This window comes from Arvicanthis niloticus, chromosome X (genome assembly GCF_011762505.2).
Source record: "Arvicanthis niloticus isolate mArvNil1 chromosome X, mArvNil1.pat.X, whole genome shotgun sequence".
NCBI lineage: Eukaryota > Metazoa > Chordata > Mammalia > Rodentia > Muridae > Arvicanthis > Arvicanthis niloticus.
Window position 1 is genome coordinate 129,111,893 of NC_047679.1, and position 12,930 is coordinate 129,124,822.

The window sequence follows — 12,930 nt, forward strand, 5'->3', positions numbered from 1 at the left end:
GGGGCCTGGCGGCAGAGAGCCCAGTTTCAGAACCAGACTGAAGCTAGGGTGTTTTAGTGCGGATGCGATGCCTTGAAAATGGGGTGGGGGCGAGTGTGGGCGTGGTAACGCACTACTTTAATCCCAGCAGACGGGAAACAGGCAGCTAGATCTTTGAGTTCGAGACCAGCCTGGTCTACGTAGGACCCTGTCTCAAAAAAAAGTCTGTGTATAAGTGTGTATTGTTTATCAGTGAGGAGCGTTCTGCTGTTTCGCTGCGCAGGCTGGCGGCCTAAGACTTTTCTTTGGAGAAGAGTATGGCACTTTGGGGTTTTGATTCTCTGTTTAATCTCCATGCCTTTGAGTCTCGTGTTTTACTTCCGGATCCCACACTTACGACACCGGAAGCCGGAAGTGGGGTTTTCCACTGCAGAGAAGGGACGGGTGACCGCCTGACTAGGACTTTCTAGGAGCTCCGATTCTGTCGGAGCTGTTGGATTCCGCTGCTTCTGCCCTCTTCACTTCTGGCCGACTCTGCTGACAGGTGTGGTCCTCTTCTCCAAAAACCGGGGTCCATTGGTGGCTGTTACGCAGCTTCCGAGACTTCAGTGGTCCACACCCTTCCCCCTACTTTAGGCCCATCTTGTTCTGCCGCAAGCTTCTAGAGCATCGGTTCAGGCACGTTTATTCGCTACCTGGTTTACTAAGGTGGCTAGTCGGATTGAATTTGTCCTTCCCTTCACTGCAGCTGTCGCCTAAGGGTTTGGCTCATAGTGCTAGAACTCTAGTTAGGAGACATTTTGTGTAGATCAAAATGTTTCTGACCCAGCACTTGGGAGGCATAGGCAGGCGGATTTCTGAGTTCGAGGCCAGCCTGGTCTCCAGAGTGAGTTCCAGGACAGCCAGGGCTACACAGAGAAACCCTGTCTCGAAAAAACAACAAAATGTTTCTGAAACACTTTTTGCACTGTAGGCCAGGTAGACCTCGAACTCAAGATTCTGCCTCAGCCTTTCCAGTGCTGGAGCAACAGGTGTGCGTCATCAGGCCAGACTGTTTATCAAACTTGAGTGCATTTGAAGGCTTTAAAAAGTTTTCAAGTGTACCTTCACAACTAATATCTTACCTTCTGCACCTCAGTTCACTTTGCAAATGATTCGTAGTAATCTGTTTGCCTGTCCTCATACCATTTATCTGACCTGAGAATGAATGTGTTGTCTTGGCATTTCCTGGGAAAAAGGAAGGACCAGTGGCAGGAGCAGAGAAAGCCAGGGAGGAATAGTCAGTGGAGAGGAAGGAAGGAAGGAGTATAGGTGGTATAGGACCTTGTAGGCTGTTGTATGACCTTTATTTTAATTTTTTTTTTTTTTTGCACGAGGAGAAATGGAAACTGCTAGAGTTCATGGTAGAGGAGAGAAATAGTTCGAGTTATTTTTGAGGTAATTGGCCCCAGTGGGGTCAATTGACTGCAAAGGACCAGTGAAAAAGCAAAGCATGATGATCTGTAAAGAGATTATTGCAGTAATGCAGGTGAAAGATGATAGTGCTGTCAGCCTTTTGTTATTGAAAAATTTAAAAATATACAAAGTAGAAGTAATATGGTAAGTTCTATGTACATTTCTTAGATCATAGTTAATTTTAATTCACACCCCTTACAATCCTCTATCACAATTATTTTTTTCTACAGAAGATGTTATTTTATGTGTATAGGTGCTTTGCTATACTTTCCTAGTGCCCAAGGGAGTCAGAAGAAGGTTTCTGATCAGAATCCCCTTGGATTGGAGTTACAGATGTTTGTGAGCCACCTCTGCAACAAAAGCAAGTGCTCTTAATCCCTGAACCAATAACAACTTTCTTGAGACATAATTAATATTCACTATTTGTGTGTGTAGCCCCCCCACATGCGTGCATGATGCATGATTTGTACAGGGAACACAGGTGCAATAACTAGAATGTGTAGAGGTCAGAGGACAACATTGAGTCAGCTATCTCCTTTCTACCTTTACATGTTCTCATGTCTCCAGGCTTGCATAGCAAGGGCCTTTATTCACTGAGCTGTCTCACTTTCCCTTACTTCAATATTTTTGAAACAGTCTCCTCTGGATCTTTCCCCTTGAGTTCCTAATCCCCTGGAGCTGGAGGTACAAAAGGTTGTGAGTTGCCCAACATGACTGCTGGGAACTGGAAGAGCAGTGAGTGCTCCTAATAGCTGAGCCATCTCTCCAACTTCTTTTAAGACTTCTAAACATCCAAGTAGTTTGATATGTATCTGGAACCCAGGAATGAGAACTGTGTGGGATATTATCAACATTAAGATTTGGGTTAAAACCATGAGACTAGATGGAATTACTGCAGGGGTGAATGCAGTTAGGAAAGAAGTCCCAAAGTACCTCAGTGTGAAGAAGTGGGGACTCAGTAAAAGGGCCTGAGCAGGATCAGTGTTTGAAGGAGCTAGAGTCAAGAGGAGAGAAAGCTTTTCTGGAACCTGAAGGAAGAAAGTAGGTGAAAAAGAGGGAAGGGCCAGCTGTGTGAGCTCAGGCAGATGGACCTATGGGTAGCAACATTTTTAGTGTAAATAGCCAAGATTTCCCAGTGTTACAGGAAGCCCACTTCTGGAAACTTGCATTGCAATTGTTCTCTTCCTGGTTGTCAGTATGAGGCTGGATTTAGAAGGTTTCTAGGTTAGCACTGTCCTTCACATTTTCTATCTGGTTTAAAAGCCAGCATAAGCAGATCAGGGGTCATTTGTCTCAGACTGACACCTCAATTCACACTTTCAAACTTCTTAGCACACTTAAGACACAAGAAGTCTCCTCTATCCCCAGTGAACACTTCTCAGGTACAATGTGGTCTCCTGAAGTCTCTCTTACCAAGTGTTTGCATTTCCTTGAATCCTGTAAGAAATGACCACAGGCCCAGTGGCTTAAAAGAAGAGAAAATTGATACCTCACAGGTCTGGAGGCCAGGAGAATGAAACCAGAAGGTTAACAAGGTCATGCTCCATCTGCAAGTTGTACAAGAGTATCCTTCATGTGTCTTTTAGTTGGAGGTGGCTCACTTGTTCCTTGGCTTGTGGCTATATCAATCTAATCTCAGCTTCTGTCTTCTCATGTCTGTTTTCCTGTGTTTCCACCTGTTTTTTTCTCTTTTCTGTCTCTTGTGTATATAGGTCTTGTGCATGCTAGGTAAGTGCTCTACATTCCCAGTCCTGTTTCGTCTGTCTTTTAGAAGGGTACTTGGTACTGGGGTCATGGCCCACCTGTGTAACTCACAATGATCTTACTTTGAGAACCTTGATTTTTGTGAGACAGTTTCTTACTATGTAGAGCAAGCTGGCCTTGAATTCCTAGAGATTTGCCTGACTGTGCCTTCCAAGTGCTAGGATTAAAGACATTCACCACTATGCCTGGCTTGAGATCCTTAATTTAACTACATCTGTAAAGACCATTTTTTCCAAGTAAAGTCATATATAGGTTGAGGGATTAGGACATGGCTATATCAATCATTCCATTATACTGGGTGAGGGGTCAGGACCCTTTGCTTCTACTTGAAGGTGTGTGGAGGAGGTAGGATTCCCAGTTTACTTCCCTTTCCCTCCACAATTCTCTCTCTTTGTAATGGTAATATTTGCTATGTCTTAGACCCAAACTCCACCTTTGTATTTGGTTCCACCAGACAAAATGTCTAGCCTTTTGCTGTAAATGGAAGTATAGGGCTGGTTGAGAGAACTCTGTTCTTTGTTATGCACTCCTACTGCCTTTTTCTTCTAGACACTGTCTTGTTGGATGAGCAGGCACCTCTGGAAGAATCAGCTGAGTGAGATGGTGCAGCCCAGTGGTGGCACAGCAGAGGACCAGGACATGCTGGGTGAAGAATCTTCTCTGGGGAAGCCTGCAATGCTACATTTGCCTTCAGACCAGGGTACTCCTGAGACCCTCCAGCGCTGTCTGGAAGAGAATCAAGAGCTAAGAGGTAAAGATTGCAGTGTGAGGGAGGCATGAAGGTAAAAGTCAGGAGAGTCCTGGCATACTTATATATGGACAAAGCTTATTGTCACTCATACTTGGTAGGATATGAGGTCATGATGTGCCCAAGAACCAGCCAGCATTTCAAACTTAGTTACCTTGCTTTGTTTCAGGTAGGGTTCTCTGTGAAGAGTCACATGCAGAAAAAAATGTGATTTAAAGCCAGCACCAGAGAAAGGAAAAGGGATGGGGAAGGAGGACAAGCTAGAAAGCCATGGTGGGTAGGGTAAAAGTGGGCTATAGGGATCGATGGGAATAGGTTTATTCTTTCTTGGGACATAGCAAGCTTTTAGGTGGGAGGTGATATGGTTTTCCTTCAGAGAGAGAGGGTTGTTTCCTAAGATGAAATGTGGCCTGCTCTTGGAAGGGTGTGGCTAGCTCCAGTGAGAGGAGATCTTTGAGTATGTCTTCTGCACTGGCACTACCTTCTTTCTCATGTTACCCTCATTTTGTAAGGTAGATGTTTACTGTTCTTGAATATGTAGCTGAAGAGAATGAAACTCATAGAACTACTAGCTTGTTCTGTTTGCACCTTCTGGGCTCCCAGGTTGCAGCCAGAAAGTACACAGTGAAATTTGCTTTGGGGACTGTTTCCCTACCTCCCCAAGTGTTTCAGGCATGTTTAGTTCCCCTACCCCCCATCCTGAAGACAGAGATATAGGTCTGGGAGGACTGGGACTGAGTGCTCCAGGGTAGGGATACCTTCAATTGACCAGAATATAAATGAGACTTAAAAAGAAAGTTGATTTTGGTGTATCCCTTCAAGTGAAGAATCTGTGTTTAGTGATGCATTGCAGACACTTGGGGCCATATCATCAGTGGAATTGGTTAGGAATTGGTTTGACTTTTTGGAGAAAGGCCACTTAGTATTATAGAGGTGCCTGGCTGTCAGGACTCACATTTCCTTTGCTGTCTTCCCTGTCCCTAGATGCTATCCGGCAGAGCAATCAGATGCTGAGGGAACGCTGTGAGGAGCTGCTGCATTTCCAGGTCAGCCAGCGGGAGGAGAAGGAGTTCCTTATGTGCAAATTCCAGGAAGCCAAGAAGCTGGTGGAGAGACTGAGCTTGGAGAAGCTTGATCTTCGGAGGCAGAGGGAACAGGCCTTAAAGGATTTGGAGCACCTGAAGAAATGCCAACAGGTAGCTAGTGGATGGGCAGGCCCTTCTGCCCCACCTGTGTTTGAAGACCATAGCAACACTTATATTCCTGTAGGAAGTAAGTTGTTGGATGTCCCTCAGTACCTTTTCAGGCTTGATTGCTGGTAGCACTCTTAGAACCAAGAGAAGCCATCTTACTCACTATTAGCTAGCTGAGCTCTGGTGATCTGCAGAGGTGATTGGGTATTTTACCTTTTTTAAAGATTGATTTTTATTTATGTGTTTGTGTATTTGTGTCTGTGAATAAGTGCCCTTGAAGGCCAGAAGAGAGTCTCAGATCTTCTCAAAATGGAATTCCTGGTAGCTATAAGCTACCAGACAGTTGTGGTGGTAGGAACTAAACTCTGGTCTTATAAAGAGTAGCAAGTACTCTTAACCACTGAGCAATCTCTCTACTCAATGACTGGGAATTTAAAAATGAGAATAGGGGCCAGAGTGTGGCTCAGTAATAGAGTGTATGCTTTGCATGTGTGAGGCCTAGAGTTTAGTTTCCAGGACTTCAAAAAATATGATAAAGACTGAGATACAGATAGAAAATGAAAGATTTAGATAGGGGAAGGAGGTCAAGTGAATGTCAAAGGGTATTATTGTCAATGTGATGAGACCAGTGTGTTTACAGGCTTGTACAAATCAAATGTGGGCTTTCACCATACTTGAAGACTGGGGGTCTGAGTCCTTTCTGATGATTCCATTTCAAAGAAGCAGCATTCAGGTTTTTGAGACAGGGTTAGGGTCAAAGGAAATACATGGGCTTTGAGGTGATAGAGGAAGGAATCATGGCAAAGGCTAAGCCTATATCAAGTGTCAGTTCCTTTAATAGCTCTGAGCATTTGCAAGTAGGAACCAGGAAAGGGTTTAGTACACTACACAAATGTGATCTTAAGCTGTTAGAAGGCATGCTAAAGTTTGGTTAACCTTAAAGTTTGTCTGAGCTGAGCATAGTTTTCACTCAGGACAGCTTGTGATAGCAGGTTTCTCTTCTATCATAATGGGTTTTAAAGCTCAAACTCTGGTCATCAGCCTTGGTGGCAAGTACCTTTATCTGATGAACCTTCTTGATGGTTCAGCTCTCAGGTCTTGGGGATGCCAAAAGTGGGAAGCATGGGAGAAAGCAGTACTGATAGGAAATGACCTTTTTTCTTGTAGCAGATGGCTGAGGATAAGGCCTCTGTGAAAGCTCAGGTGACATCATTGCTGGGGGAACTCCAGGAGAGCCAGAGTCGTTTGGAGGCTGCCACCAAGGAACGGCAAACTTTAGAGGGAAGGTGAGTAGGGAGGGGAGGCTAGTTTAGGAGTCCCCTTCCAGGGTTTTGAATGAGACAAGTGTAGGAACCCCTAGGAATTCCTCTCTCTGAAAGGAAGGACTGACAGTCTTCTTAAATTCCCCAGGACCCTCAGGACTGCCTTGTGAGAAGACTGGTCTGGTATCCAGGAATCTAGTTCTAGCTGTTGCTGGAAAGAGTATCTCTGACTCTTTACTGGGTACTTAGTTGGGATTTCCATTGCTGTGGAAATATCTCATGACAGTGACAACTTTTATAAGGAAAACATTTCACTGTAGCTGGCTTACATTCAGAGGTTCAGTCCATTATTGTCATGGTGGCAAGCATGATGGTAAGCAGACAGACATGATGCCAGGGAGGTATCTGAGAGTTCTTCATCAGGATTGGCAGGCAGCAGGGAAGAGAGAGTAAACCAGTGGATCTGGCTTGAGCATCTCAAACCTCAAAGTCTACCCCCAGTGATCCACTTCTTTTAACAAGGCAACACCTACTCCAACAAGGCCACTTATCCTAATCCTTTTAAATAATACCACCCTCTAGAAGCCTATGGGAGCCATTTTCATTCAAAACATCAAACTGGGATTCAGTTTATTCTTTAGGAAGCACTGCTGGGCCCCTAAGACCACACTCAAGAGCTCACTATCCAGACTGATATGCAGTGGGATTTCACCAAGGCAGAAAGTCCTAGGTGAAGAAGACTGGATACATTCCACAGCAACCCCATGAAAAGCACAGAGCCCTCATGAACTACTTCTCATTAGAGCCTTTGAACTCCATGTTTCTGTTGGGAGTTGTTCACGTTGGTATCCTCTGCCAGGCATGTACCAACATTTCTGACTTCTGGAAGAAAAGTGAGTTTGGCTGACTTTGTCAACTAATGGTCTTGGGACTGTCACTCATTCTTTTTTTGCCAAGGGGATTAGGTTGCCACGTGGGATCATTGAGTTATAGGCATGGGCACTATTGTGCCTCTCATATTGCTTGCTGCTGTCCTCCAGATAGTTAGTGAAGCTAACAGGGTAGTCCTGACCTTCTCAGTGCAATAGTCATTATGTTTGTGGGACAGTGGGGTGGGGCTCCTGTCCTGTGGGAGGGAGGAGAGTTTGACTTGGGCTCAGAGAACACAGGTGGTGGGTGGGTGGGTGGGGGAAGGGCAGTGTGAGAAAAGGCCAAAGAGGAGCAGGCCCAGTAGTCCAGATCTGCCTTGGCAAAGTTAAGGTGATCTGCCACCAGTGGCTTCCTCAAAGACCCATGGAAATGCCCATCATTGCCTTTGTAAAGAGCACACAGAGAGGTACCAGGGTGATGAGGTAATACTGGAACTAGAGTTTAAGGGAAACTGGGGTACTATAGGCCAGGATCAGAAGATATGGGGGATATGGGTGATAGAGGTAAGACAACATAAGCTTTTACAGTGAGGGTATAGAGGGAGAGGTGGATTCTCTGCTGAGACTATTGATGCTATATCTTATTCCATGAGACTCTACAACCTAGGTATGGAACCTGAGCCTCTAATGAGGGTGTCTGGGACTTGAGCTAAATTGTAAAGTTGCACAGTAGTTCCTGCCTATCCTTAAGCTCAGTGCTAATGAGTTCACAGCCCCCTCAGAGTGTTCTTTTTATTTATTTATTTATTTTTGCATGTCAGGATTCGAGCAGTTACTGAGCAGGTCAGACAGCTGGAGAGTGAACGAGAGGTGCTGCAGCAGCAGCACAGTGTTCAGGTGGACCAGCTGCGTATGCAGAACCAGAGTGTGGAGGCTGCCTTGCGAATGGAGCGACAGGCTGCTTCAGAGGAGAAGTAAGTGGCTGGAGGGTTGGTACCCAGAGATCTCAGAGTGCTTCCTGTTTTTTTAGAGAGTCCTGGGTAGGGACTAGTTGTGTATAGAAGGGCTGATTTTTCTCCCTTTACCTTGCTAATGACAGAGTCAACTATTATATGTAAACAGGAATATTTCTAACCACATTCATGTTTACTGCGTGTCCTACATAGGTTCTTTTTCATCACAAAATATGCTCTTGGTGTAAGGAAAGCAAGTAGTCATGGTGGCTTCAAGCTGGCCCTAAAGACTGAGCTCACAATGCCTGTACAGGCTCTCAACTTGTTATTGGTATCTGGTTCAGCATCCTTTTGAGTTTAATTTAGAACAATCTCCCTGCCTCTATGTTTATTTTCTTTTTGGTGCTAGAGATGAAGCATGGGGCCTCAAACACACTAGGCAAAAGTTCTACTCCTGAGTTGTACACTAGCCCTTGTTAGAAACATCCCAAGATGTTGGCTTTAAGGAAAATATGAACTATGTAGTGGCCAAATTAGTTGCAGTGAATCCTTGCAGTCAGTGAAGCTTGTCTTAGAGTTGATAGCCTCAGGAGCCCAGATGTAATCTGGGAAGCCCACATTTCAGGTATTTTATTGGGACAAGAAGGAAGAAGGTGAAGCTGTATTAGGCAAGTTGTGGCTCTACTGGGACAAAGCAGATTCTCCAGTGATATCTCCTTTTGCACAGGCGGAAGCTGGCTCAGTTGCAGGCAGCCTATCACCAGCTCTTCCAAGACTATGACAGCCACATTAAGAGCAGCAAGGTGAGTGGAGAAAATAAGCTAGTAAGTATGTTTTTCTGGACTGTCCAGGGAGAGGTTTTTCCTTTCTTCCCCAGTGACCTGAAAGGGAACAGTATGACCTTTGAGAAATAGCACATCTAGCTTTTGGAAGGGACTCTCAAGTTGTTTGACATATTCAGTGGGACTGCAACTATGACAGTTTTTGGATTGACTATAAGGAGATGGGACATATCCACAGGACATCTCTAGGGTATTTGGGTCTAGGACCTTCAGGTCTGTGGCAGGGATGTTGTTCTGCATGGTCATTCCTTGAGACTCAGAGTTGGGAAGTCCACAAACATTTCTTTTTTCTAAAAAAAATTTATATTCATTAATATTTAAATAAAAAGTATTTTGCCTGCATATATATATATATATATATATATATATATATATATATATATATATATATATATATATGCACTATGTGTGTGCTTGATACATGTGGAAGATAGAGAAGAATGATGGATCTGTTGGAACTGGAGTTATGAATGTTGTTAGCTGCCTGTGACCGAATCTGGGTCCTCTCCAAGGACAACAAGTGTTCTTAACTGCTGAGCCATCCTTCCAGCCTCTCTTTACCTCCCCTAGAAACATTTCTGAGGTGACTCCTATCAGTTTATCCTCATCAGGTATAGTGATAATTTTGTATGTGTATCTACTCACAAACATATGTGGAAGTCAGAGAACATTATTGGTGTTATTTCTTAGGAGCTATACATGACCAGCTCTTTTTCTTACATAGATTCAGGGGCTTGAATTTAGGTTCGAACAAGTACTTTACTGACTGAACAATCTCCCTAGCCTATTCTTTTTCAGTAGAGTCCAGGCCATCCTTGAACTCTTAGGTGGCTGAGACTGGCCTTGAACTCCTGATTCTTTTTTTTTTTTGGGAGGGGGACAGGGGGAAGAAAGACTTTTGTTTATTCTGCATATGTCTTAAGGGGAAAAATGATTGGCATTTTAAAACCATATCCCTATAAACTCCTGATTCTTTTGCCTCCATCTTCCATGTGCTGAGATTTACAGGTATGTGGTACCATGACCAGCACTCTAGTGGTCATATTTTTTATTGTTATCTTTATTTTATTTTTTATTGGATATTATATTTACATTTCAGATTTTATCCCCTTATCTCCATTCCCCTCACCACCCAGGAACCTCCTATTCCATCCCCCCTCCTCATGCTTCTATGAGGATGTGCCCCCACCTACCCCCCTACTCCCACCTCCTCACCCTCGAATTCCCCCCTGCTCAGTGTTCAGCCTTCATGGGACCAAGGATCTCCTCTCCCACCTATGTCCAACAAGGCCATCCTCCCCTTCATGTACAGATAGAGTAATGGGTCCCTCCCTATGTGCTCCCAGGCTGGTGGTTTAGACCCTGGGGAGCTCTGGTTGGTTGATATTGTTGCTCTCCTCGTGGGGCTACCAACCCTTTCTGCTCCTTCAGTATTCTCTCTAACTTCTCCATTGGGAAACCCTTGGTCAGATCAGTGGTTAGCTGTGAGCATCTGCCTCTGAATGTGTCAGCCTCTGGCAGACCTCTAAGGAGACAGCTATATCAGGCTCTTGTCAGCATGCACTTCCTGACATCCATATCAGTGACTATACCCAGTAGTGGTCACATTTTTACAGAATACAGTTTATTATCTCTTCTTCTCTTTCTCAGAATGGATTGTTGATAATTCTTTACAATCCATTACTCATACAAAAAAACTTTAACAAGATTGCCAAAAGCTCACATATTGGTGCTGGGCATGGTAGCACATGTCTTTAATCCTAGCATTCTGGAATCAAGAGGCAGGCTGATCTTGGTGAGTTAGAGGTCAGCCTGGTCTACAAAGTGAGTTCTAGGATAGCCAGCTTTATGTAGTGTCAAAACCAAAACCCACAAAACCCAAAACCAAACCAAAACAATAACAAAAACCAACCCCTAAAACCTAAAACCACCCACCATTGAATAAACAACTCCAGAGAGTAATAGGAAGCCAACTGACTAGAGAACCTGATTTCTAAAGGCATTTCTGCCTCTCATTAAAAAATTTTAAAATTGTTTACCATGAAGAACTGTGCAGTTCTAGAACAGTGCAGTTACTCAAGATGAAGTGTCAGAGGGATTCACAAAAATGGGAATTTGTTTGTTTTTCAATTAATAAAATGAAGAGAACTAGAAGAAAAGGCAGAGGAGCAAAATCAAACTCCATGATGTGTGTGTGTGTGTGTGTGTGTGAGAGAGAGAGTAACTGCAAAAAAAATTCTCAAAGTTGCAGAGCTTAAACAAAATTTTATATTTTTATATATTTATTTTATTATAGCAAAATAGGCAGTTATTTGGGGGTAAAATAGTCATTAAAACTTGACCCCTTACCTAAACATACATTTAAAATTTTAGTCTAAGAACTGGATGTTTCCATGCCATAATGATACATTTCTATGTAAACATCATCTCCAGTTATGACTATGATTTTTTTACCCTCTGTGTAAAAGGTGAGCTTCTCTAGCACCTAAATTCAGAAAGTGTATGAACAACTTTTGAAAGACTATAAATAATGTTGTATAAGTAGATAAAAAATACTTGAACACTATTATTTCTAGCAAATACATTAAGGGAGGGCTCAAACAATCAAAACATGTTTACATATATAAAAATCCCTCATGAAATGAGTTAACTCATATTAATTTAAAAATAAAAAACCCTATGTTTTTCTTATTTGTCTAAAATTTAAATAATAATGGAAGTCAATTGAGAAAAGAACTTGAATGCTAACACAAATTATACCTAGTTACTCAAAGTTAGTGGTCACATTTTAAGAAGGACATTGTTAAGCATAATGTACCCATAGGAGATTTTTAAAACTATAACCTATAATATAGTTACAAAAATGCTGCTTAAGGGATTGGAAAGATTGTTCAGTGAATAAGACCACTTGCTGTTTTTTTCCAGAGGACTTAAGTTCTGTTCTCAGTATTCACATTGGGTGGCTAACAGCCACCTGCAACTCCAGCTTTGGCAGATCTGATAGCATCTCTGACTTCTGTGGGTACACACACACACACACACACGCACACACACAAATTAAGAAAAATCTTTTAAAAAAATCTGTTTAATCTTTTGGAAGGAATTCTTGATTGAGAGCATGTGTGCATGCGTATAAGGTGTGTTTGACCAAGTGGCAGAGTGGAAGGACCCGTGGGTTATAGCCTTGCCTCGTGTATGATGGGCTTGCAGTCTGTGGAGAGTTAGTGCATAATACTTACTCCTTGTGGAATGGGAAGCCTCAGGAGGGAGAGTGGTTCTTGTCCTTGAAGTGTCAAAAGGACAGCTGGCTAGCCAGGAATTCTCTGAAGGAAATGATGCACAGTACAAGGCAGTACCTTATATATCTTTAGAGTTCTTATCAGTCTCAAGATCTTTGTGCATCCTAAGAAGGACCTCAGCATTTCTTCTGTACTGTAGGGCCACCACCACAGGATGCAGTATTCTCCCTGCACACATTGTTATTGGCCCCCAAAATCCAAAGGACTGGCTTTGTTCCAGCTTTTCCTACTTAGTTCTTAAAACAGTGGTCTGCCAGGGAGGTTGCTTGGCCCCACTGTGGGCCAAGAGACTCTGCCAGCACCCTTTGTCCTTTTCTAGGGCATGCAGCTGGAAGATCTGAGGCAACAGCTCCAGCAAGCTGAGGAGGCCCTGGTAGCCAAACAGGAACTGATTGATAAGCTGAAAGAGGAGGCTGAGCAGCACAAGATTGTGATGGAGACTGTGCCAGTCTTGAAGGCCCAGGTGAGGGCTCTGTTCCAGCCTGCCTACCACATGAGTGACCTGCCCATCCAGGCAATGGGGTTTGGGGTACCTTTTTATGTCATTTTGTAGTGACTTCTTAGTC

General features: G+C 43.5%; 1 protein-coding gene across 9 annotated transcripts in view; it reads left to right on the plus strand.

Annotated features, from left to right (window-relative positions):
- Positions 1–12,930, plus strand: part of Ikbkg (inhibitor of nuclear factor kappa B kinase regulatory subunit gamma) — a 65,768-nt gene that overhangs the window by 41,929 nt on the left and 10,909 nt on the right. For 4 of the 9 annotated variants that reach the window (XM_076918303.1, XM_076918307.1, XM_076918302.1 and 1 more), the window contains 6 exons: positions 3,748–3,949; positions 4,931–5,145; positions 6,307–6,425; positions 8,092–8,244; positions 8,951–9,026; positions 12,684–12,827. In XM_076918303.1, coding sequence (XP_076774418.1) covers positions 3,748–3,949; positions 4,931–5,145; positions 6,307–6,425; positions 8,092–8,244; positions 8,951–9,026; positions 12,684–12,827 — 909 coding nt within the window. Of the gene's footprint in view, positions 1–364; positions 524–3,747; positions 3,950–4,930; positions 5,146–6,306; positions 6,426–8,091; positions 8,245–8,950; positions 9,027–12,683; positions 12,828–12,930 lie in introns of those variants that run through there. The other 5 variants (XM_076918306.1, XM_034486409.2, XM_076918305.1 and 2 more) reach the window with 5 other exon arrangements.